General features: G+C 52.8%; 4 protein-coding genes across 18 annotated transcripts in view; 2 read left to right on the forward strand and 2 right to left on the reverse strand.

Moving 5' to 3' along the window:
- Nucleotides 1-1224, reverse strand: part of DUOX2 (dual oxidase 2) — a 19681-nt gene extending 18457 nt beyond the window's left edge. For 2 of the 5 annotated variants that reach the window (XR_015134391.1, XM_086320674.1), the window contains exons 1-3: nucleotides 674-816; nucleotides 411-487; nucleotides 66-155 (exon numbers count right to left, since the gene is read on the reverse strand). Coding sequence is in view for 4 of the 5 variants with exons in the window: in XM_086320674.1 (XP_086176800.1) it covers nucleotides 66-155; nucleotides 411-487; nucleotides 674-681 (175 nt within the window). In the remaining variant the exon portion in view is untranslated. Of the gene's footprint in view, nucleotides 1-65; nucleotides 156-410; nucleotides 643-673; nucleotides 817-860; nucleotides 941-1149 lie in introns of those variants that run through there. The other 3 variants (XM_086320676.1, XM_086320675.1, XM_086320673.1) reach the window with 3 other exon arrangements.
- On the forward strand, nucleotides 1110-4896 carry DUOXA2 (dual oxidase maturation factor 2). Its single transcript, XM_086320701.1, has 6 exons — nucleotides 1110-1501; nucleotides 2592-2649; nucleotides 2932-3066; nucleotides 3322-3535; nucleotides 3890-4104; nucleotides 4514-4896. Exons 1-6 carry the CDS (start codon nucleotides 1355-1357, stop codon nucleotides 4705-4707), a joined length of 963 nt encoding a protein of 320 aa, XP_086176827.1. The 5' UTR covers nucleotides 1110-1354; the 3' UTR covers nucleotides 4708-4896.
- Nucleotides 3045-16712, reverse strand: DUOXA1 (dual oxidase maturation factor 1). Of its 9 annotated transcripts, none has more exons than XM_086320691.1 (8): nucleotides 16330-16469; nucleotides 15879-15995; nucleotides 9221-9395; nucleotides 8841-8898; nucleotides 7764-8126; nucleotides 7303-7516; nucleotides 6822-7039; nucleotides 3045-3152 (listed from the first exon to the last, which is right to left on the reverse strand). In XM_086320691.1, exons 3-8 carry the CDS (start codon nucleotides 9365-9367, stop codon nucleotides 3082-3084), a joined length of 1071 nt encoding a protein of 356 aa, XP_086176817.1. In that variant the 5' UTR covers nucleotides 9368-9395; nucleotides 15879-15995; nucleotides 16330-16469; the 3' UTR covers nucleotides 3045-3081. The 9 variants fall into 9 exon arrangements, with proteins under 9 accessions (XP_086176817.1, XP_086176818.1, XP_086176819.1 ...); XM_086320692.1 differs by lacking the exon at nucleotides 3045-3152 and adding an exon at nucleotides 4513-4859; XM_086320693.1 differs by lacking the exon at nucleotides 3045-3152 and adding an exon at nucleotides 5216-6150 and having other exon boundaries at nucleotides 7764-7898.
- The window catches only part of DUOX1 (dual oxidase 1), a 33139-nt gene continuing 26147 nt past the window's right edge, over nucleotides 16708-23699 (forward strand). Inside the window, exons 1-9 of one of the 3 annotated variants that reach the window (XM_086320677.1) lie at nucleotides 16708-16922; nucleotides 18626-18734; nucleotides 20808-20891; nucleotides 21087-21251; nucleotides 21989-22176; nucleotides 22331-22532; nucleotides 22637-22803; nucleotides 23166-23226; nucleotides 23349-23445. In XM_086320677.1, coding sequence (XP_086176803.1) covers nucleotides 18677-18734; nucleotides 20808-20891; nucleotides 21087-21251; nucleotides 21989-22176; nucleotides 22331-22532; nucleotides 22637-22803; nucleotides 23166-23226; nucleotides 23349-23445 — 1022 coding nt within the window. In that variant the 5' untranslated portion in view covers nucleotides 16708-16922; nucleotides 18626-18676. Of the gene's footprint in view, nucleotides 16968-18625; nucleotides 18735-20807; nucleotides 20892-21086; nucleotides 21252-21988; nucleotides 22177-22330; nucleotides 22533-22636; nucleotides 22804-23165; nucleotides 23227-23348; nucleotides 23446-23699 lie in introns of all 3 variants that reach the window. The other 2 variants (XM_086320680.1, XM_086320678.1) reach the window with 2 other exon arrangements.

Below are 23699 nucleotides of genomic sequence, written 5' to 3' on the forward strand. Positions count from 1 at the left end.
CGCGCCGGTTCTCCCGTACCCCTGGCTTCCACTAGCCGTTCCCCACCCCAGGCCGCAGGACGCACCCGCAGCGCCACGCTCGTGGTGCCTCAGGTTGTTGAACCAGCCGTCATAGCGCTGCACTTCCCAGGTCAGTGAGAGTGAGTCCTGGCCACCTGTGGGTCAGAGAGTGGTCCGCTCACTGCTAGCTTTCCTGCGACCCCTGGGGGACCCGATGGCCTCGGTCCGCCAGCTGAGGGCCCCCAACCCGACCCAAGTGGAGATGCTCCCGCGGCCTCTAGGCTGCGCCGGGAAGTTTACCATCTCTCTGAGCCGCGCAGCGATCTCACCCCATTTTCCAGCCCCAGGAAGCCTCTTGCCTGCACCAATCCCTTCCTCAACTCCCAAGGGAACTAGCGCCTGGTACTTACCCGTTGGATCCAGGAGTAGAGACAGCAGAACTCCCAGGAGCACAAGTACCTCTGGCCTTGCGCGGAGCATGTTGACCCTGAGACCAGCGGGGTGGGAGGTGGTCCATGAGGAACACAGAGCCAGCCTTTCCCACCGCTGACAGTTGGCGCGAGCTGTGTCCACCCCCATTTCTGGAGCGAAGCTTTTAGAAGTATCGCCAAGGACCCACACCCAGAGGGCACTTTTTTAAGGGCACAAGCCTCTCATATCCCTCAGTGAATACCTGTCCATGGACACTGAGGGATGGGAAGATCAAGTCCCAAGTACCGGTCCAACCTCTGGCTTAGGGACCCCGTCGGTCAGAAGTCTTTTTCTTGGAATCTTTGCCTCTCTGCTCTGCTTCCTGCCTCTCCCCACTTCCTCCCTTCCCCGCTCCGCAGATCCTCATTCACCCCCGGCTTCACTCTCACCCTCCTCTCTGGATCCTCTGAGGCCAGCTGTGCAGGTGTTCCACTTAGGCTAGACCAGCGCCAGATGTGAGCATCTGGACTGGGCCGCTCCCTCTTGCTAGGCGGGTGGGGCTCCTCTCATTTGCATAATGACCTCCGCCTCTTATTTGCATGATCTTTTCCCTCCGGGACCCAGCAGCGAAGTCCCGACAGCGCTCAGCGCTCGGCCCACGCTGCTATAAAAGGGGTTTCAGGTCCCATGCGATTTCCAAACGCAGAGCGAACCCTCAGAGCCCGCTCTCCCACTTACCTAACTCGATATAGGCCAATCCAGAGCGCCTGAGAGCAGTTAGCTGCTGGCTTCCTTAAAGGGGAGCAGAGACGTTCAGACTTGACTTGTCCATTGGGTCCAGTGCTCGCACGCAGGGGACAGAGTAAAGGGAAGTGGGACCTGGACTCGGAGGCCAGTGATTGCTCTCCCCGCTGGAACACACTCAGCTCAGCCGGGCTGCAGCATGACTCTGTGGAATGGTGTGCTGCCCTTCTACCCTCAGCCCCGGCATGCCGCCGGCCTCAGTGTCCCGCTACTCATCGTCATTCTCGTGTTCTTGGTCTTGGCCGCCAGCTTCCTGCTCATCTTACCTGGGATTCGTGGCCACTCGGTAAGGGGGTAGTAGAAGCTCTGGTCTGGGGGATGGAGGGCATCTTGGATAGCTTGTCTCTGGAGAACCAGGACAGGTAGGAGGGCAGCAGGGTCTTTCATGAAGAGTCAGGCTGAAGCACAATGAACCAGACAAACACAGGGGAGCACACCAGTAGTCTGGTCCAGTGTGCACCCCTTCCCAAAAACAGGGAGAGAGCCTCTGCAGGACATTCAGAGAGGACCCCCTAGCTGGAACATTCAGGAGGCTGCTGCAGAGAGTAGGTGTCCAGTCTGGTAATCTTGGGGTCAGTTCAAGGCTTCACCTGCTGCAGGGACCTCCTCCTCTCCCCAGGCTGCACCTCCACTCCCTTTCCACCCCCTTCCTGACCTCCGGGTGATGACCTTCTGGCTAAGAGGACAGAAAACAGCAACTCAGACTGCTGTGTTTCGCCTCTGCACTTGGTTGTCATGTGTCCCCATCCTAAAGCAATTTCTTCAAAGTTGTGGTAAACTGGGCACTTTTTCTTAGATTTCCCCCTTTCCCAGAACCTAAGTTGTGTTTTTCTCAAGGTTCCCCAGGTCTTGTGTTGGTTTTCTGGGAAACTGGCATGCCTAGTAATATCTGAGATGTAGTGTCTCACCCCCTCTACCTGGTGACCAGACCCTGAGGCCTCCCTCTCCTGAGGGAGGTGACCCCTGCCTGCCTAGCACTTCTGGACTCACTGAGCCTCACCATGGCAGTGCGCCGAGCAGGAAGCAGCACCAGGAGTAGGAACCAGATAGCCAGAGAAGAAAGGGGATGGGGGTGGTGGGAGAGCATAAGGTAGAGACAGCCCAGTGGCAGGGTGGACTGGGAAATGGGGCTAGGGAGGTAGAAACACCTGCAGCCAGAAACATTCTGCGGCCAGAATACATCAGACATGCCGATGGTTCAGAGGCACTTGCATGACTTGACTTCAGCCTTTAAAGGTCAAGAATGTAACTGGGAAAGGTGGGCAAGAGAGGGAAGTTGCAGAGGCACTAAAGGCCAGGGCAGCGTGGGGTCAAGGGAGGTCTGCGGGAATCTGGTCAGGCAGTACCCAGACCTGACCCAGTGTGTGCTCCTGCAGCGATGGTTCTGGTTGGTGAGAGTTCTTCTCAGCCTGTTCATAGGAGCAGAAATTGTGGGTGAGTGTGTCATGCAGTGGATGGGGAGAGGACCTGGGGTGAGGAAGGGGGTGACCAGAGGACGCTTGGGCAAGTGGAGAACTTCGGTTGGTTTCCCACTCCCTCTTCCCGTTCTCTTTCTAGTGCCCGGGCTTCCACCCATACCGTGTATATGGATTGGGCTCTAGACGCCCCCCACCCAACACCCGCCAACTCTGTGCACCGTTTCCCACTCACCCAATTAAACGTCCCCAATCTTGTCCCTGACCTTTCCCCGCCCCCACCGTGTGCGTCTCCCCACAGCCGCGCACTTCAGCGCAGAATGGTCAGTCGGCAGCGTTAGCACCAAAACATCCTACAAGGCCTTCAGCGTGGAACGCGTCCGAGCCCACGTCGGTCTGCATGTGGGCCTGGAGGGCGTTAATATCACACTCACAGGTGAGGGGGCTGCGGCTATGTGAGCTCCTGGGGTTGGCAGACAGACACCATGGGTCGGGGGAGGATGGCAGGAGCAGCTGGGGGACCTGTGAGGACAGATTCCACAAGTTCAAATAGCTTCTGGCCCTCACTGATTTGTGTTTTCCTCAACCGCTGCCAAACCCATTTCTCTCGGAGTCTCACTTTCCCAACTGAATCCGCTTAGTCGCCGGGTCCTAGCTGTACGCAGCCGGGTGACCTCGCCGCCATCCGCAGGGAACCCAGTGCAGCAGCTGAACGAGACCATCGACTACAATGAGCAGTTCATCTGGCGGTTTGGCCAAAACTATGCAGGGGCGTACGCGGAGGCCCTGGAGAGGGGGCTGCCGTACCCGGTTCTCTATCTGGCGGAGAAGTTCACTCCGAGCAGCCCCTGTGGGGTTTACCGCCAATACCGCCTGGCGGGACACTACGCCTCGGCCACTCTATGGTGAGAAGACACTGCGTCTGTGTGTTTGTATGTGGCAGAGGTGGGGGTGGGGTGGCGTGGGGTGGGGTGGGGGCGCGTGAGCCGGGGGATGTGAGTTCCCGCTGCAGCCCGACGCGCTTGGGGTGAGAATCGCAGCCTCGGGGGCAGATAGTTACGACGTCGGTACCGATCGCCGGAATCCGAAGAGAACCAGAAACGGCTAAACGCCGGCTACTCCCCTCCGGTGTTTCCCTGCGCCTCTGCCATCCCAGCCCCGGGCTTTGATTCTGGGTTGGGATGTAGAGCCAGCGAGCCCTTGGGAAGCCGGGCGTGGTGGAGGACCAGGCTCACAGCGCCACCGCCCACTCCCCGCAGGGTGGCCTTCTGCTTCTGGCTCCTCTCCAACATGCTGCTCTCCATGCCGGTTCCGCACTACGGAGGCCTGACTCTCCTCATCACTGGCGCCTTCGCGCTCTTCTCGGTGTTCGCCTTCGCCTCTATCTCCAGCGTGCCTCTCTGCCAGCTCCGCGTCGGCTCCTCCGAGCTCACCACTCACTATGGCGCAGCCTTTTGGATCACTCTGGCCACTGGTGAGGACCAAGGGAACACGCCCCCGGTGGCTGGGAGCGGGGACGCGATTTATACCAGCGTGCGCTTTCCAGTTTGCATAGTGAGTTCACATAAATTATCTGATCTGTCCCGCTCAATAGTTCGTAGACGCGGACATTGTTACACCTATTTTGCAGATGAGGGAGGGGAACGGAGTTCGGAAGGGTTCCTTCGGTTTCTTACCCACTGAGCATAGATCCCGCGTATCATGTATCCATACTAGAGATCTTTCTGCGGGTTGTGTGTGTGTGTGTGTATGTGTCTGTGTATGTGTGTGTCTGGGGAGGAAATGCAGATACTTCTAATAGATGGAGATGGGGAGGCCGGGCTCTGAAGCCCTAACAGCCCCCTTTACCCACCCCCAACCCCGCCCCGACTGCGCTATCGCAGGCGTCCTGTGCCTCCTCCTCGGAGCCGCGGTGCTGAGTCTGCACTACGCTCGGCCCAGCGCTCTTCGCCTCTTCTTGGAAGGAAGTGTCAACGACCTCGAAAGTCCGACGAAGGGGAGCTCGCCTCTCATCCTCAGCAACCCACTGCATAAGCAGTTCAGGACCTCGGACTTAACCATCAGTACTAACCTGTGAAAGGACTCAACGTCGGACTCCTACTCTGCCTTGGTCCCCGCGCAGGCCGGGATGCGGTGCCCGCCGAGCGGAGGAGCTCCGGGAGCGCGGTGGGAGAGGCCGGTGGCCTCAGATGTGACCCCCGCTCCGGGGAAAGAGTCTCCCAGGGTGAGCTGGAAATAAATTCTTTCTCTTTTTGTTTTCTAGAAACTATCCCTCATTATCTCCCCCGGCTTTTCATGGCTTTCCTGACATACGAGACTTCCCTAGGTTGGAGGTAGTCTACTACACTCTTTCTCTGCATTGCCACTCACGCCGGGTTCTATCTGTCTGAAAAATGCAGAGTAACCCGGGAGAGGGTGCCCCCTAGTGAGTCCAGGGAAGAACCAACCAAAGCCAGCATCCTCCAGAGCTGCCCCAAGGATATGGTAGCAGTGACCAGACAGGTCTTCCCATCTCCCAACCCCTGCCACTGGCCCCCTGGGATCCCTCTCTGCTGAGTGGGCTCGGAAGAAATATTATTTTGGAGTTTATTCACTAATTTAGTTTATTCATCAAAGTAGTGGTGTCTGAGGGCCAAGCTATGTCAGCAAGGCATAAAGATGTAAACCCTGGGAATTTTTTAAGGTCCTTGGCAAATCCTACAATCTTATTTGGCAAATTTAGAACAGAGGCTCAGAGAGAATGTGGCACATTCAGTTAATATTAGATCTAAGACAAGAAGTTTGGTCTCTTCTCCCTTGCAGTACTTTCATTGTATTAATGAAATCACACCAGCTGGGGCAGTAAAAGAAGAACAAAAGGGACCCAGGAAAAAGGAAATTAAAAGACATGCAGAAGAGTGAGAGGGACCATAGGAGAATCACATTGTAACCCCGCACACACACATGTCATTATGTGGGTGAAGCTGGGTCTCAGTAAATGCCACCTTGAGGCAAAGCACCAGGGGAGAGCAGGGTTGCTGGGCACAAACAGGTAATCTCTGCTTGGTCTGGTTTATGGGCAGCCTCGATGTCTGCCTTAGAGCTTTTTGTTTTGTTCCACTTTTAACACCAATAGATAGAGCCTCTTTCCCTATTCCACTTTCAGATTGGGGCTGGGAACTGATACAACCCAGCCTGTTGGCAGTTCTGGTGGTTTTGGGGGAGGGGGTTCCAGAAAAGTCTGGAGCCACATTGGAAGTCCAGGTGCCACCAGGGAAAGGAACACAGGGCACAGTCGGTTACAGGGCACAGTCAGGCTCCTCGCAGGGGGCCTCGGAGGAAGCCTCTGACAGAGGGATGTCCTGGGGCTCGGGACTCTCAGTGATGGATCGGTAGTGAGGGCTCAGGAGTCCCCCTTCCTCGGGATTCAACTCCAGCACAGGGTCCTCCCCCACACTCTGGCTGAAGAAAGCCTTCAGCCTGTGGGGCTGCATCCTGTGAGCCACCACCATGGCCAGACCCAGCAGCACACACAGCAGTCCTGGTGATGGAGCAACAAGTATCCCACCTCAGTGATAGGAACACCTCCCAAGGACATATTTTCCTAAGAGCATTAGGCCCCTCCTGAGGGAGGCCTGGTGTCCCTGCTTCAGGACAACTTGTGCTCCAAGAGATGATCGGTATCAGGTCATATGTCTGTTATGGGTCTGTTGTCCTGAGTTTTTGGACTCTAAACCCAGTGTTCCTTCAGTTACATCCCAGGGTAGAGAGAGAGAACTCTGAAAATCAAGAAGCACGGGGAGGAGGGCAGGACACACCGGAGGAGACATAGGAAATGGCTTAAGGGGGCAGACACAGTGGCACAGGAGAAAAGAAGAAAACTGCAGGGCAATTTAAGACTCTGTGAGGCAAGGACAGAGAAGTGTTCCAGGAATGGGGGACATAGGGGAAAGTGTTTTGGGGAAGAGGGAGGGGTCATGAGGTCAGAAGATTTTGGGAAGAGCTGGGTGAAGAGAGAGTTAGGGAAAAAGGGATATGACAAAGACAGATACATACAAATACAAGGAAGGGAAGCCTGGGGATAAGGAATCTAAGAGGGAGGGAGCTCTAAAGAGGGGAAAGGCATCCTTGGTCCCCAGAGGCAGACCTTTAACCCCATGGGCCTTCTGGGCCCTGGCCCTGAGCCCCCCACTGCCTGTCCCAGGGCCTCACCTGTGGTCAACGTGATCCAGTAGGCAGGCCCACGGTGAGTATGCAGTGTGGCGGCACCCAGGCGCAAGGGACAGGGCGGGGTTAGGGATGTGGCCGTGGAGAAGAAGAGCAGTCCCAACAGCTGGAAGAGACCTGTGGCCAGCAGCATGTGGCCACCGTAGACCAGCACAGGCATGGACAGCATCACGTTGGCCAGCAGCCAGCAGAGGAATGCCACCCTGGAGAGCCAGGACCTGGTGAAGGCTGGTACCTCTGCCTCATTTGGGGCAAACTTCTAGCTGGAGGGGCTGAGGTGGAGGCTCGGGGACCCAAGGACACCCCAAAGAGGTGAGGTGGGGATTCCTGCCTGTGGGCTTCCCAACCAAGTACTGTGATCACCGGCACCAGACTGTCTCACTAGGGATCTCCACATGAGTATAGGAGAGATGGGTGGAAGCCCCATTCCTGAGTCTAGGCCAGCAGGGCCTATGGCCACGCTCACCACAGCATAGCCGAGGTGTAGTGTCCCGCTAGGCGGTACTGGCCATGCAGGCCACAGGGGCTGTGTGGGGTGAACTTCTCGGCCAGGTAGAGCACGGGGTCTGGCAGCCCCTTCTCCAGTGCGTTGGCATACTCCTCAGCGTAGTTCTCCCCCAGGCGCCAGGTGAACTCCTCGTTGTAATCAATGGTCTCATTCAGCTGCTGCACTGGGGTCCCTGCGGAAGAGGGCAGCTGTGCTCAGCAGGGACCCAAGGGCCACAGTGGAGATGTACCTGGGCAGTGGCCTATCACACTGGATGGGGCCAGGCTCTGGTCTCCAGTGAGAGAAGGCTGTTTCCAAGGCCTGAGAATTTCCCTTCCTACCACCCGGCATCCTATTGCTCTTTAGACCACTCTGAGCATAGCTCCCAAAGACACAGAGCCGCGCCTTGCCCTCCCTCACAGGTAAGAGCCCTCCCTCACCTGTGAGCGTGATGTTGACGCCTCCCAGCCCAATCTGCAGCCCAACGTTGGCACTGATCCACTGGGAACTGAAGGCCTTGTAGGACGTGTTGGTGCTCACCTGGCCCACAGACCACTCAGAACTGAAATTCACGGCTGGGTTGGGGAGTTGGATACACAAGAACTCAGGGAGGCCTGGGCATTGCTGGGTTAGAGCCAGGGAGAAAGCACCAAGGGGACCGACCATGTCTGTTTCGCTCATAATTGTGTATCCATTAACCAGCCTAAGGCCTGGGTCATAGTAATTTTGCCAGCGACATGTATGAGATGAATAAATGGGGGTGGGGTGGGATTTCTCCGGTGGTACAGTGGTAAAGAAGCTACCTGCCAATGCAGAAGATACAAATTCAATCCCTGGTCCAGGAAGATCCCACGTGCCTCAGAGCAACTAAGCCCATGCGCCACAACTATTGAGCCTATGCTACAGAGCCTGTGCTCCGCAACGACAGGCCGCGGCAATAAGAAGCCCATGCACTGCAACTAGAGAGTAGCCCCTGCTCGCCGCAGCTAAAGATAAAGTCTGTGCAGCATTGAAGACCCAGCACAACCCAAAATAAAATTTTTAAAAAATGAATAAATGGGTCAGAATCCAATATCTCCCTCCCCTGGTCATACTCCTCTTCCCCCTCCCCTCTCTTCCCCCATTTAGGGAGCGCTACTCAAGCAGCTGGGGGAGGAAACACTAACATAATAAACGGTTTGGGGCAAACACAGGGAGCTTCAACACAGAGACTTTCTATGTTTCCTATTGCCTAATCCCCAAAGCGAAGCCCTCCACCATTCTTTCCCTCCAGCCTCCAGAGAACCTCTCCCCACAGGCATTCATTTGACCTCCTTTCCACTGAATAAAAATGTTCAGAATGGTGGAGGCTTACACCTCTCAGGGAAAGGGTAGATATGAGGGAATAAGTCCAGGGTGAGGGAGATGTGGGAAGGGAGGTCTAGAAGTCCACCCTGAAGCAAAGGCTGCTGTGGGGACACCCCGATGGGAGAGACAGGATGGAGGAGCTGCCCAAGGCAGCTGCCCTTCACACTCACCGAGGATCACAGCTCCAATGAATAAGCTGGTCACTACCCGCAGCATCCAGAACAGCCTCTGTGTCACAGGGCGGGAGTGATAGCTCACGATGCCTCACCCTCCTTCCAAATCCACCCCTTCTCTTTCCAGACTTGGGGAGGGTGCTTGCTCTAAAGCTGAGGTCACTCAGTCAACTGAGATCAAAGTGCCTGGCCCAGAACAGATACTCAGTAATTATCTGTCAGGGAGTGGGGAGCTCTCTGCTGGGAGGGTGGCTGATGTTTTCTCAGGACTAGACTCTCTCTCCTGAATCTGATTGTAACCAGAGAGTCTGGACCCCTCCTCCCAAGGTCAAGGTCTCTCTGGGGCTGGGGTCTGCAGGGTTTGTTTTGTTTCTCACCATCTTGCCCCGAATGCCTGGCAGAATGATGATGAAGGTGACCAGTGAAGTCAGAAAGATGGCAACGATGACGGCCAGTGTGGTGTCCGTTGGGAAGGTCGGCTTGGGCCCAGCGTAGAAGGGGAATGTGTGTCCAAAAGCAGCCATTTTGGGTTGTTCGGGGGAGGCAGAGGCTCTACAACAACAATAGGTGTTCACTGAGTGCCCTCTCTGTGCCAGGCACTGTTCCTGGTGCTGGAGATGCAGCAGAGAGTACACTAGACCCCTTTTCTCTGGAGCTCACCAGACGCCACTGTTACCACCATTCCACTATCCCTCAGCCATCCTTAGCTGTGAGAGAATAAAGGTCTTGGCAATCATTCTCTGTCACCCCATGCTCCCTTCATAATCCCCAGATCCCCTAAATCAGTGCCACCACTACCCTCAAGGCTTCTCCGCTTCCTCTGGGACTGTCTTAGGAAATATAATTCTCTTTTATCCCCCTCAGGCTTCCAGCACAAGCAGACAGATCACAGAGCATAAAAAGAGCTGTATTTACTGTCAAGGTAAGGCATAAGGCTGGAGGATGGTACAGATTACAAAAAGGTTGGCTTTCCTTCTCAGTCCCCAAAGGAACAAAGGCCAGAGAGCTCTGCCAAGTGTATGTAATCCAGCTACATCACCAGAGGGCTGATTCCCAGACCTGGACTGGCCCTCTGGTCTGACCAGCTCTCTGGAGCACCCTGGCTCCTGCACTGGTAACTGGAGAACAACTGAGCTGAACTAGCACACCTCAGTGAGCACTGAAGGAGCCCGCCCTCCACTAGGAACAGTGCCGGGACCAGACGTCCTTCTACCCACACATCATCAACAGCCGCTCTTCTCCTTGATTTAAATTCCCAGGCTTCCTTTCAGCTCAAACCCTGGCTCAGCTCTGTTCTGTCTGTTCCCTGATCTCAAAGCTATTTGGCTCTAGTTTGTCCATTTGCAGACGAAATACTGGGAAAATGATACCTGAATCAACTGTGTCTTGTGAAATCCAGATGGAATGGATGCTGTTATTGTATGTATCACAAAGAAAGAAAGAGAAAAAAATCACTGCAAATTAAGTCATGACAGCCAGGACATCCCTGGCGATCCAGTGGTTAAGACTCTGTGCTTGCATTGCAGGGGGCACAGGTTCAGTCCCTGGTTGGGGAACTAAGATTCTATATGCTGTGCAGTGCAGCAAAACAAACAAACTATAACAGCCATTGTTGGTAAGACACATCTCAATTTCAGACATGTCAAAATGTGAAAAAAAAAAAAAAAATTCCTCTTACGATCAAGGAACCCTGCTCTGCTCATTTTCCTGTCTATGATTTGTACTGGGGCCTTGGTACCCAGGAAGCTTCATAATTTATAGTTTGACCAGGCAATGTCTTGTTAAGTGATACAATGGAAGGATAAGTTTAGGAGTTTAGAAGCTCTGCATTTTAATTCCGCCTTTGCCTCTTGCAAGTTACTTGACCTCAAAAGAGACTTGATGTTATTTTAAAAATTGGGATGATGATAATGTTAACTTCATAGGGTCATTGTGAATATGAAACTAGATTGTGTCTATAAAGTGTTAAGAATAGTACCTGGAACAGAATAATACTAATAAATAGAAGCTAGTAGACTGGGAAGGAGGGGGGGGCATTTCATTACTCCCCGTTTATCTCTTTCAACAATCCTTACAGTGAACCCTGGGCTGGAATCAGTTCTGGGTCTAGTTCCAGTTCTTTACTGACTGATTTTATAACTAGACAGACAAATGAAAACCTCCTCTGTTTCTTAGCTTCTTCATCTGCAATTGGACATGGTGATATCTCCATGACCCATTCTAGTTCTAAATTTTGTGGCTCCCAGACTCTCCCTCTTCTTCTAGGCTGGCCACCTCCTGGTGCTATCTATGGGAGGAAGCATGGTATCAGGCAAAGAGACAATTTAAAGATTCAGACCTCTCTTTGGGGCAAGTCGAATAACCTCTGCCTCAGTTTGAACATGAAGTTTTGCTTTTTCTCTTAACTCTTCAACTCTCCCATCCCAGAGGAATGAAATCTTTTCTTCTTAGGCTCTGACCCCAATCCTGCCCACCTTCACCACCACCTATCTCATCAGTTATCCCCCTTTCTCTTGGTGATTTTGCAGCTCCTCTTTCTCTGCCAGCTCTTTCTCTCAAGGACATGCTTTAATTTCTCCCATTTTAAGAACACAAAGAGAAGGAGCTCTTTCCGTTGAACTTTTGGGTCCCTTCCAGCTGCTACCTTGTCCCATGTTCTCCCTTTCACAGCCAGGCTTTTGGGAAGAACAGCCTCTGTGTGTGTCCACTGCCTTATCTCCTCAGTCCAGTGAATCTCGCTTCTCTCTAACCCCAGCTTCTCCATTAGGTTGTGTGCATGTGTGCTCAGAGCCCAGAGACTCAGTCATGTCTGACTCTTTGTGACCCCATGGACTGTAGCCCACTAGGCTCCTCTGCCTATGGAATTTCCCAGGCAAGAATACTGAAGCAGGTTGTCATCCCCTTCTCCAGGGGGTCTTCCTTACCCAAGGATTGAACCTGAGTCTTCTGTGTCTCCTGCACTGGCAGGTGTATTCTTTACCACTGAGCCACTTGGGAATCCTTCCCCATTAGGTCACCAAGTGCTAAATTTCAAGGGAAACTTTCACTTTTCATCCTTCTTGCCCTCCCCGTGGTAATTTCTCTTTCTTCTAACTTCCTCCCTGGGCCTCCATGACACCACATTCTCCTAGGTCTCCTGCCTATAGCCATCCCTTTCATGGCCCCTTTGCCAGTTCTTTCTCCCCTCTTAAACAGTCATGCTCCCCAGGATTCTGCCTTGGCTTTCTTCTTCTAGTAACTCTTCATGATTTTCTAGGCAAGTTCATCCCTTCATGGATGATGCTTCTCAGATCTGTCTCCACACAGACTTCCTACTTGGGCTCGAAACACAAAAGGGCCAGCTATCCTGTGGACATTTTCACTTGGCTGTTCCATGAACGCCTCAGATTTAACAGGTCCCAAACTGAATTCAGTGTCTCCACTCTGCTTTTTATTCTGTTCTCTTTGTTTCTTCAGTGGCATCACCATCTCATCAATCAAATAAGCCAGAGACCTGGACCATTTTACCTCTTAACTATTTCTTGAAACCATCCATGTATTTCCTTCCCTACTACTGCCTCTGCCCTAATTCTGTCTCATTCTATCTGGCCTGGTGCCAGGACAATTTTTCTAACAAGCAAGTATAATCATTTTATTTCTTTGCTCCGTGTTAAATCTAATCTTTTCATCATCAGATGCAAAGTCCTTTGTGATCCAATCCCACCTATACTTCCATCTCCATCTTTTATGCAGCCTAATCTCTAGCCATTGTAAACTACTGGCATCTCCCTGAATCTGACATGCACTTTCAAGCCTTCATGCCTTTGTATATACTATTTCCTATGTCTGGAATGCTCTTGCTCTCTTGGAAAACTCTTCTTCACTTTTCAAGTCTCGGCTCGTGTTACCTCCTCTGTGAAGTTTCCTGACGTCATCAGGCCAGTGTAGATGTTCCCACCCCTAATGTTCTGATGGCATTTTGAACATACCTCCAGAATCACAGTAATTACACTGCATTCTGTTTGAACGTCTAGAACCCATTAGCTTCTAATCTCCTAAAGGGCAAGGGCTTTGTCTTTCCATCTTTGCATCAGGGGATAAACTTACTAATGCAGCATGTACTTGCTAATCAGTCTGTGGATGGAATGAATGAATGTATGAATGTATCCCTCTCCCTGCAGGTGGCATCTTCTGTTTCACACACAAGAGGGAGCTATGCTTCCTCACTGTCCTCTACTGTACTCAGTCAACAGTATCACCTACATTGAGGCTAAAGATTGGACAGGAATGGATTTGACCCATGCTGTCAATTTTTAGTGCTTCACAAAATTTTCAGAAAGCCTCTTCCAATAGTTGGAGTCTCCAGAGCATGAATGTTCATGTTAGTTGAATCTGAAACATACATTTCAACTCCAGCTAAAGATAAGTAAGAGTTTGAGGATTAAATTATTTTGTAAAATATATGTTGGTAATACTTTATTAATATTTTATAACAGATATTTTTTGGTCTAAGACTTTTATAACTTACGACACATAGACTGAAGCCGTTACATTTTGATGGAAGACTATACTTTTAAGGAAATGCTATAAAATGTAGACTATCTTGGTTAATAAGATAGGAAGATAAAGCAAGTTTGAATACATAGTAGTCAAATAAGAGTACATGTTATATGTTGGAATTTCAAAGCCAAACATTTGCAATATAAAGAAATAATGATGATGCAATGTATTTTGATTAGGGTCATGTATTAGCATTATTCCTGCATTTATTTCAAAGTGAAGTGAAAGTGAAGTCGCTCAGTCGTGTCCGACTCTTTGCAACCCCATGGATTGTAGCCAGACAGGCTCCTCTATCCATGGGATTTTCCAGGCAAGAGTCCTGGAGTGGGTTGCCACTTCCTTCTCCAATTTATTTCAAAGGGAGGTTATAAAATATTTTATAAGAATGGCTCATCCCTATTAACATTGTGCTTCAAAGAAACACTAACAAAAGGGTTTCTGGATCAAGTATAGAAGAACAACACTAATTTATTTCCAATTCTCCAAAATATTTATTAAAGATGACTAAAACAAAAAGACAGTTGGTGAATAAAACTTGCCTTGTTTAGTTCCTTCTAGTTCAGTTTAGTGAATTAGGTCTTCTTTAATCTACATAACCCAATTTAAAGTTAATTTTTGATAACCCTGATCCTAATTTGGCTTTAATCATTAACTTAATAGGCCTCCTGCATGAAAAGGTGGGACTGAAATGAAAAGTCCTCACACCCAACAATCCTGCTTTTTCCACAGAGTTTGTGGTTTCCCTTGGGGACATCTTCCTTCCTGGCTTGCCAAGGAGGATCTGACAGTAGAATTTTTTTCTAGAAAAATCTCATGTCAATCTTTAATCTGCCACTTCTCCCTTAGCCGACTACCAGATTGTTATACTGATATAAATATATATTAATATAAATAAGCACAAGAAAGACACAGTCAGATATAGGCTTTCCAGGTGGCTCAGTGGTAAAGAATCTGCCTGCCAATTCAAGTCTGAGTTGGCTGAGTTGGCAACTGGACAGAGAAGGCAATGGCAACCCACTCCAGTACTCTTGCCGGGAAGGTCCCATGGATGGAGGAGCCTGGTAGGCTGCAGTCCATGGGATCGCTAGGAGTCAGACACGACTGAGAGACTTCACTTTGACTTTTCACTTTCACGCATTGGAGAAGGAAATGGCAACCCACTCCAGTGTTCTTGCCTGGAGAATCCCAGGGACGGGAGAGCCTGGTGGGCTGCTGTCTATGGGGTCGCACAGAGGAGACTCAGTTTCCATCTATGGGATCCCCTGGAGGAGAAAACGACAACCCACTCCAGTATTCTTGCCTGAAAAATTTCATGGACGGAGGAGCCTGGCAGGCTACAGTCCATTGGGTCACAAAGAGTCAGACACGACTGAGCAACTGAGCATGCATGCATGCATGGTCAGATATACACACATACAGGTTCATATAAATAGAAATATAGGCAAAACAAGGAAGGAGTTCTCAGTACCATAAACATCTAGACACAAAAATCCTGCATCAGAGGCCCCTGTGACAAAGTTGAGGTGTTTTCTCACTGGGTGGGCCAATTTCCACATTCTGGGGTCGTCCTTTTCTCCTTTGCCACCTGGCCTGAGAGGTAAGGGACACCTTTCCTCTTAAAATACTAAAGTATTTCTCATGCTCAGTTGCAATTCAGATAAAGATTACCCATTCCTACCTACCACAGGATAGAGTGGGGTTCCTTTTTGTGTGTATTAGGGGTGGCCAAGAAATAAAGCTACAGTCTTCAAGGAAATACAGCCTAGTGCAAGTCTGGAGCTTCAACGTTCTTCTGTACATTCTTAATGTTCTGTGGCCTCTCAGGGATTTCTTCCTGAAGTCTTTCTCTGATTGCCTCCTGCTTCTTCTGGAACCGGTAAAGATGACCAATTCTCTACAAAGGGAGTGTGGGTGACTTGCCTGGAGTTGTCAAGAACTCTGACTAGTGATACTAGTTGCTAGAATGTGATGGTTTATTTCTCTGTTTGGGGTGGACCCCACTCAAAGTTCACAGCTCTGGATGGCTAAAAGGACCCTGTCCAGAATTCCTGTCCCAGTCTCTTTTCTTCAGGAAGGTGTGTGGGCACGTGTACGTGTGCTTTTGCACCAAAGAAGGCCGTTAAGTGGAGAAATAGAACAAGATCTGAAAAGTGGTTTGGGGCAGGAATCCTTAACAAGGGCTGAGGTGATTAAGGAGCCTAGGGGTGCTGAATCTTGCCAGCCGAATTACCTAGACCCCAGTTAAGCCGAGGTAAGGATTCTACATCTGTAAACCTCGTGGCCTTAGTAAGTTTCTTGTTGTTTTGTTTGTTCTTTGCCTCTTAGTTTCTCACAATACTTCGAATTCCCACTTGATCTGAACCTGGGCGGATGTGGGAAGTGCGCCTCTAGGGGCCGGGGCGGGGACAGCACTTCAAGGCCCTCTTCGACACCCACCCGGGCCGCACAGACCGCAGCAGTATACCCGCCACTTAAACCCGGACTGCTGTTTCCTACCTTTGCCTCTTCGAAACAGTGCGTGCCTGGCAGCCGGCGCCGCTCGCCTCTTCGTAGTGGAACCTCACACGAAGCGCTCCCAGGTATGGGATAAAGAAGAAACCAGGTCCGGACGCCCTGGCACCAAAAGCGCACGCCCTTTCTCTTGGCGGGGCTTTCTTGCAACCCCTACTCTTCTCCTACTGCACTTAAATAGACTATGACCGGACAAACCAGGTCCGGGATGCTTTCCCGCCCTCCCCGGCCCTCGCCCCCGCCCCGCCCCTCCAGCTCCAAGTACTTCTCAACCTTCTCAGACCGCACCCCAGTCTCTGCGGCGCTGCGCCCGCCCCCACCCAGCCTGGGACGGAAAAGGGACTGGCGCGCGAGAACGGTCCACTCCGCAGCCAGTCCTCCGACTCCTCCTTCCCCTCGCCCCTGGCGCACAACCCTGGGCAGTTCTAGCACAAACCTAGCGATGCAATCCGGGGTCCAGAGGGGCGCGGACGGGGCTCGAGGGCGGTGAGACCCCCGAGATCTCACGACGAACTCCGGGTGGTGGATGTTACCACGGACTCTTAAAAGGTCTTAGGACGGATGCCTTGCTCGAACGCCTAGCCTGGTTCTGCGGGCGTTGACCGGTGCTCTTGGTCTTACCCGCCCGCGTGGAGAGGATTGGGCAGCGTCTCCCCTGTCCCTTCGCACCCTGTCCCCTCTTCGGCCCTCTCCCATCCCCAGCAGACCTTTTAGAAGCCGACTCGCTCTTTTCTCCGTTCACGTGGCTTCGCCACTGACCGGACGTCTACCCTATCTGAGCTGGGCGAGCCCGTGCAGTCTCACCTTGCGCGCCCGGGTCTCCTCGGAGCACCTCGGCGGGTCCTGGCACTCCACCCCGCCCCGCCCCGCCTTAGAACTGGGACGCGCAGTCCCCTCTTCACCCCCCAGCCCTGCCCGTCCCCGAGCAGAGAGGGAGAAGGCGCCGGACTCAGCGCGCGTCGCCGGCCCAGCAGCGAGCCCGGCGGGAGCCAAGCAGCAGTCAGCGCTCGAGAGACGCCGCGGCCGCAGGTCAGACCCAGGAGGGCTCGCGCGTGCACGGGAGCTCAGGGGAAGGTGACTGCGGTGACACCGCCACACTTTTCTGAGGGAAGGGGAATTTCAGCTTTGGCGCCGCTGCGCCTCCATTCTTAACCCGAAGCTAAAATGAGCCTGTGAAGACCTGTCCTCCACGGCTTGCAGAGACTGAGTTTTTCGGGAAATGGGAATGTTGGGTGGCCTAGTTCGCTTGGACGGAGGGGCTGTCTTTGGAGCGCCTCTTGGTGCCACTGCATCATGTCAGGGAGGGAACTTTGGGCTTTTTGAGTCCAGGCTTTCCCCTTTCGCCCACCCTTGGGACCAAGATGGAGTACCTATGGCCTTGACTCATCTTTCCCCTACCCCAGGGAACTCACCACTCTGGTACTTTGGGTCTGAAAAGCAGCCATGTGGGGAAAGAACTAGGCACCTGTGTTCTTCCCAGGTTCTACCACTGCCTGGGGCTTCACTGCCCTGTCATAAGGCTCTGCTTTCCTTTCAAGATTGTTGGGAAGTAAGTGGTTGTGGCTACCCACCCAGAAGGAGTGGTAATGAAGCATGTCCACTTTGCCCTTCAGGTGTTTCCCTAGCTTGGCCTGAAAGCTCACTGCATGCTTTTGGTACACTGGTGACTGAGGGAAAGGGACAAGACATCCTAGATCAGGGAAGGGGCACTGTGGCCACTTCAGCGGGTCCAGCCTTTTGGCTTTAACTATGCAAAGCCCTTCACTGGGGGGTGGAGAGAGTGGCATGCTGAGCTTTTGAATTATGACTGGGCCTAGGTTGTTTTTGTTTGTTTGTTTAATCTCCAGATTGCCTTTAGGAGGTCTTCACTAGCCTTGCACTTCTCAAGGGACTCAGTAGCCTGAGTCCCCTGCTGCCTCAGTTTCCCCATCATTCCCGGGTGATGTGCTGGCCTGAGAGAGAGAGAGAGAGCAGCACCAAACACACGAGCACCTGGGGCTACATCCCTTCTGAGTCTGCTAAGAGAAGCCAAGCTCCAGCCTACCCTCTCTATATCATATCTACATAACACTTGTCAATTTTCTTGCCTTGAATTCTACTTCATTCTCACATTTGATTTTAGTAACCAGGCTAGGAGGTAGACAGTTTAGGCTTGTATATTCTCATAGCCAGAAGAGGAAACCAAGGTCCAGAGCAGATAAGTGACCTGCCTAAGATCACACTACTGGACTGGCCACTGCACAGCATCCTGGCCTCTACCCAGTGTTCTGGCCGACAAGCAAGACTGTGTCCAGGGAACACATATTGTGGAAAGACGAGTCAAAGCAAGTTTTCCCAGGACTTCCCAGGTGGTCCAGTGGTTAAGACTCTGCACTTTCACTGCAAGGGACATCAGTTCAATCCCTGGTCAGGAAGCTAGAATTCTGAGAGCTGCATGGCATGGACAAAAAAAAAAAAAAAAAGGCAAGGTTTCCAATTAATTTTAGAAAGTAAAGTTCAGGAAGGCAGAGGTTTCTGTCTGCTGTATCACTTAATCTCCAGTGCCTAGGTCAGTGCCCACCATGTAGTGGGTGCTTTTCACATGTTCATTGAATGAATAAAAGATTCTTGGAAGAGAGTGAGTCCCCTGGCCTTGGCCCACGCCCATGCCTTGATTTCCAGGGGCTTCCAGAGACCCTGATTCTCCTGAACTGCTGGAGCTTATTTTCTCCATCTCTTGTCTTTTTTTCTAGGGTTTCTGTTTTAGGGTGTTCTAACACCTGAGCCTTATTAACATTTTCATCATGAGCTTCCACTTTGCTCTGGTATGGACACTCCTGGTTGGACCATGGATGCCCATGGGTGAGTATAGACTAGAGAAGCGTGGCTAGGAGCAGAGGAACCCAGGATTCTCCAGGATCCTCCAAGGACAGAAGCTGTGTCATTTTCAAGCTGTGTCACTTTGTATCCCTAGTCCCTAGCTAACACAGCACCCTGCACATGGTGAGTGCTCATTTCAAGCCTCTTGATTAGATGAATGGTAATGAAATGAAAAAATTCCCCAAATACACAGAACTAGAGAGCCTTCAATTGTGTCAGTACTTCCTATTGTATTCCTTACAATCTGGGGGCCCTTTCTCTCTCCTCTATCTTCTCTTGTTTTTCATAAAGTCACCTCATAGAGGAAATGACTGATTAGACACACAAAACAAAAAAGAATCTTGGATTCAGATTGGACCCAAAGCTGAGGCGAAGTCACCAGTGTCTTAAAACAATATGATAAAAACAAAACCCATTAAGATCTGGGAGTTCCTTGGTGGCCTAGTGGTTAGGATTCCTGGCTTTCACTGCCATGGCCTGGATTCAGTCCCTGGTCAGGAAACTGAGATCCTGCAAGTTTTGGTGTGCAGCCAAAAAAAAAAAAGACACCAGCCCAATAACTTCCATAAGAGTTTCATCTTGTTACTTCAGCTTTGGACTGCCGCTTACTAGAATCTGAGGCCATTCTCTGTAGTCTGGGTCTCTGCAGAGAAAAGTGGCCTTAAGGTGCCACAAATCCGGTGTAAAAGATCAAGTCCCTGATCATCAGGGGTAGGAGACGCAAGAAGAGAAAGCAGAGAAAGTCTGTGGAATGATGGGTCTTGGCTGGAGGCCATAGGATGGTGAGACAGCCCCTGCAGCTTCTGCCTTGCCAAAGCTGCTCACAGTCCCATTCTTCCCAGTCCTCTCCTTCCCTGGGCCTTGCATTTTCCATTTTTTCCTCCAGCTCTTGCCTCTTATTCCCAGAGGCATTCTCCCTCATGCCCTACCCAAGAGGTGGCCTCCTTGTTCTGCCATTGGCTCATCATATTTTAGAAATCACATGTGTATGGCCGCCCTAATTCCTGCTCCAAGTCCTGGATCCTTAGTTGAATTCTTTGCTCAAACATCACAGCCTGAGTCATCTTCCGTCTCAGATCCCCTGCTGAGTTTATGGGTATAAGTGTGCTGATGTGCAAGCTCTAAGGTCTTGGGGCAGAAAGATAGCTCTGAGATCCTGTCCTTGGTCTGAGTGGAACGACAGTCTCTCTGGCTGATGAGAGTCCTTTTCTTTGCTCTCTTCTCTGAGGTGAGCAGAGAGGGAGCCTAAGCCCTGTAACCTCCTAGTCTAAAGAAAGGAATCTGGCTGGTCATCTGATCTACTGACCAGAAGCATCCTTGCTCCACATCACTCTTCCTTCTGCCCGCATTGCCTGAGTTCTTCCCTCAACAGCTGAGTGCTTCCTCCTAGATCCTAGTTTTTGGAGAATAAAATAGAATCAGTAGGAGGAATTATGTGGGGAACATAATGCCCCAGAAGAGGAGGCAACAAGGTTATCCACACGACCAGTCAGTCCCTGATCCCACCCAAGAAACTGGGAAAAAGACCTGAGTAGCAACAGGCCCCAAAGCCTCAGCCCCATGGCTCATACCCTTGCTCTGAGCTCTGCTCAACGGGACAGGGCCAAGCCCCTCTCCATTCTGCCCCTGTCCACAGGTGAGTCAGAATGACGTTCTTCCCTGGGTGGAAGAGTGGCTGACTCTTGCACTGTGTGATGTTTTAGGGCTGGGAAGAGTTTCTGTCCCCAGGGAGCTGAGGTGTGAGGGCAGTAGAAGATTCCTGCCTCCCTTGCCCCATCGCCACCCTCCTCTTCCTCTCTGAGGCCATTTATCAGTAGATACCAGTTACACAACTTTAGTGCTCCCTGCCATATTTTCCCACTGAACAGCTTAAAGATTGGGCTTGAATTTGGACATCACTTTCCCCTGGGTGATCTCCCTCTGTACCCTTCCTTCTGCACTGTGCTGGGTGTCCACTTTCTGCTGCTCCAAGTGCCAGGCCCCCTGGACCCATACCCAGCCTGTCCTCTCGTGCACTGACTTGCTCAGCTGACCCTTCCCTCTGTTCTCACACAGGATCTCAGAACTCCATTTCATGGGAGGTACAGCGATTTGATGGGTGGTACAACAACCTCATGGAGCACAGATGGGGCAGCAAAGGTAGGTGAGAGCCAAGTGGAGACCAGAGCTGCAGGGTCAGGATAGTAGTCATCACTAAGGGGCAAGGGCTGGCTGGTACCCAGAAAAGCTCCTTCATTCCTAAGATTTTAGAATCTGTGGTTTGGAGAGGAGCCTGGGAGAAGGGCCCAGGAGCCCCCTGAGAATTCATCCTTATGTCTCCCTCTCCTCCACTAGGCTCTCGGCTACAGCGTCTGGTCCCAGCCAGCTATGCAGATGGCGTGTACCAGCCCCTGGGAGAGCCTCACCTGCCCAACCCCCGGGCCCTGAGCAACACTGCCATGAGGGGCCCTGCAGGGCTGGCCTCGCTGCAAAACCGCACAGTGCTGGGGGTCTTCTTCGGTGAGGGCCTCAACCTCTGGGGAAGGGAGGTCTGCGGGGTCAGCTGGACACCTCTGTGTCATTAGGGAGTGACAGAGAGAAGTGACGGAGGGTCTGAGAGAGGGGTGTGAGAGATGAAAGAGGAGTCAATGGGGTGGTGGGGTAGGCGTGGGAGCAGGGGGAGAAGAGAGAGGCATAAATCTGCACCACCTTAAGCTGTTGATGGGAGTGGGAAGAGAGGACCATGGGCATAATCCTGAAGGGCTCATGGTGGGACTCTGTTCTCACTCTGCCCCTGTGGCTCCTAGGACAGCTTCAGGGCAGGGTGCTGATTCTGGTACGAAGGCTGAGGATGGGGGTGCTAGGTGGACCTGACCCCACTGACGGGGTTGTTGGCTCTGAGCAGGAACGCTCAGCTCCTGTCGGGCATCCCTGGGGCCCATACTTGCTTTCCAGTGTGCAGCATCCCACTGAGGCTGGCAGGCCCTCTGGGCAGGCTGCTTCCAGCTGCATGTCACAGCCAGTGCTGCCAGCCCTGCTGCCTAGGCACACTCAACGGGCACCTCCCAGCTACCAAGGAGAAGCCCAAACTTGACAATGAAAACAGTTTGGACAAAGGGTTGGTAAGGGGTGGGGAGGTCAAGGCTTAGACTTGCCCGTAATGGCTTCTGAGTGTTTTAAAGCTTGAAGGGAAGGTCTACATACACGGCTCAGGGGCCCTCTGCTGGCCCTACCAAGCCCTCCCCAATTGCTGGCAGGCTACCACGTGCTATCGGACCTCGTCAGCGTGGAAAAGTCTGGCTGCCCAGCCGAGTTCCTTAACATCCACATCCCGCCCGGAGACCCCGTGTTCGACCGCGACCAGAGCGGGGACGTGGTCCTGCCCTTCCAGAGGAGTCGCTGGGACCCCGAGACCGGACAGAGCCCCAGCAACCCCCGGGACCTGGTGAGCGCGGCAGGCGGGGGTGGAGGGCTGGCGGGACCCGAGGCAGCCGCGGAGAGGATCCCATCCCGCCGCACCCACAAAGCCGCGGGCCCTCACCCCTCCCGGACCCGCCTGGCCGCCCGACCCCCGGCTCAGCCTCCCGCCGTCCCCGCAGACCAACGAGGTGACCGGCTGGCTGGACGGCAGCGCCATCTATGGCTCCTCGCACTCCTGGAGCGACGAGCTGCGGAGCTTCTCCGGGGGGCAGCTGGCGTCGGGGCCCGACCCCGCCTTCCCGCGGGCCGCGCAGGCCCCGCTGCTCATGTGGACGCCGCCAGATCCCACCACTGGCCGCCGCGGGCCGCGGGGGCTATACGGTGAGGCGGCGGGGGCCGGGCGGGGCGCGGTCGAGGGACGGCGAGGGGTGCCCCGCGGTCCAGCCCGCACTCATCTCCTCCCTGCTTTCCCGCGGCGCGTGCAGCCTTCGGGGCCGAGCGAGGGAACCGCGAGCCCTTCCTGCAGGCTCTGGGTCTGCTGTGGTTCCGCTATCACAACCTGTGGGCGCAGAAGCTGGCCCGGCGGTACCCGCTCTGGGGGGACGAGGAGCTGTTCCAGCACGCGCGCAAGAGGGTCATCGCCACCTACCAGGTGGGTCCCCCACGGCCTGGTCCCCGGGAGACTCCAGAGCCCTCCCCTGGACGACCCCGCCAGAAACCACCCTCCCCTGCCCAGAGAGCTGCCATCTAGGAAAAGCCCCTGAGGGTGATAAGCAGGCAAAGCGCTCCTCACGCAGGAGGTTTTCTGATTATTATTTCGCAGCCCGCTCCCCACCCACCTGCCCTGGTTGCTTGTGGGGAACAGGAACCTCCGCACCTCTCCTGTCTGAGAGTGTCTCCTGCGACTGTCCCTGCCTGGTCCTCGTCTCCCTCCTAAGCCTTCCTTGAGCTCAGATCCCTCGTGGCCTGGCTGCTCCAGCGCTGGCCTCCCCTTTCCCCTCTCTTGACCCTCAGAACATCGCCATGTATGAGTGGCTGCCCAGCTTCCTGCGGAAAATGCCCCCTGAATATGCAGGTGAGGGGATGGGGAGGGAGGAAGGGAGAGCTTGCTGGAACTTTTTTTGGTGGGGGCGGGGGGAAGTTGGGTGATTTAAGGGCTAAATCTTACCAATCCTGTTTCCTCTTCGCTCCGGCCAGGATACCGCCCTTTCCTGGACCCCAGCATCTCCCCGGAGTTCCTGGCTGCCTCTGAGCAGTTCTTCTCCACCATGGTGCCCCCTGGCGTCTACATGAGGTGAGAGAGGGGCTCAGGTGTTTGTGTGTGGAGGGGTGGGGGTACATATTAAGAAAAATCTGCCCTCAGGACAGGCTTACCAATCTGAAGTATGCCCATTCCCCAGAGAACAGTGACTAGGGAAGGAAAGAAGGACAACAATTGTTTTAAAAAACACATTACTGTGTGTGTGTTTAATATTTATTTATTTGTTTGGCCGAGCCAGGTCTTAATTGCGGCAGGTGGGATCTTCAGTCTTCATTGCGGCATACAGG

Source organism: Bos grunniens, chromosome 10 (assembly GCF_055505025.1).
Source record: "Bos grunniens cultivar Pamir isolate PY7600 chromosome 10, Bosgru_T2T1.0, whole genome shotgun sequence".
NCBI classification, from domain to species: Eukaryota; Metazoa; Chordata; class Mammalia; order Artiodactyla; family Bovidae; genus Bos; species Bos grunniens.

Bases quoted from the DNA above. Each gene is read 5' to 3' on its own strand.
- DUOXA2 (XM_086320701.1), top strand. From the start codon at position 1,355: ATGACTCTGTGGAATGGTGTGCTGCCCTTCTACCCTCAGCCCCGGCAT. The intron at 2,650-2,931 runs GTGAGTGTGTCA...GTCTCCCCACAG, and splicing joins CATAGGAGCAGAAATTGTGG to CCGCGCACTTCAGCGCAGAA. The intron at 3,067-3,321 runs GTGAGGGGGCTG...CGCCATCCGCAG, and splicing joins CGTTAATATCACACTCACAG to GGAACCCAGTGCAGCAGCTG.
- DUOXA1 (XM_086320689.1), bottom strand. From the start codon at position 9,367: ATGGCTGCTTTTGGACACACATTCCCCTTCTACGCTGGGCCCAAGCCG. The intron at 7,517-7,763 runs GTGAGGGAGGGC...CCTCTTCCGCAG, and splicing joins CGTCAACATCACGCTCACAG to GGACCCCAGTGCAGCAGCTG. The intron at 6,151-6,821 runs GTGAGGCCCTGG...CTCCATCACCAG, and splicing joins CTGGATCACGTTGACCACAG to GACTGCTGTGTGTGCTGCTG.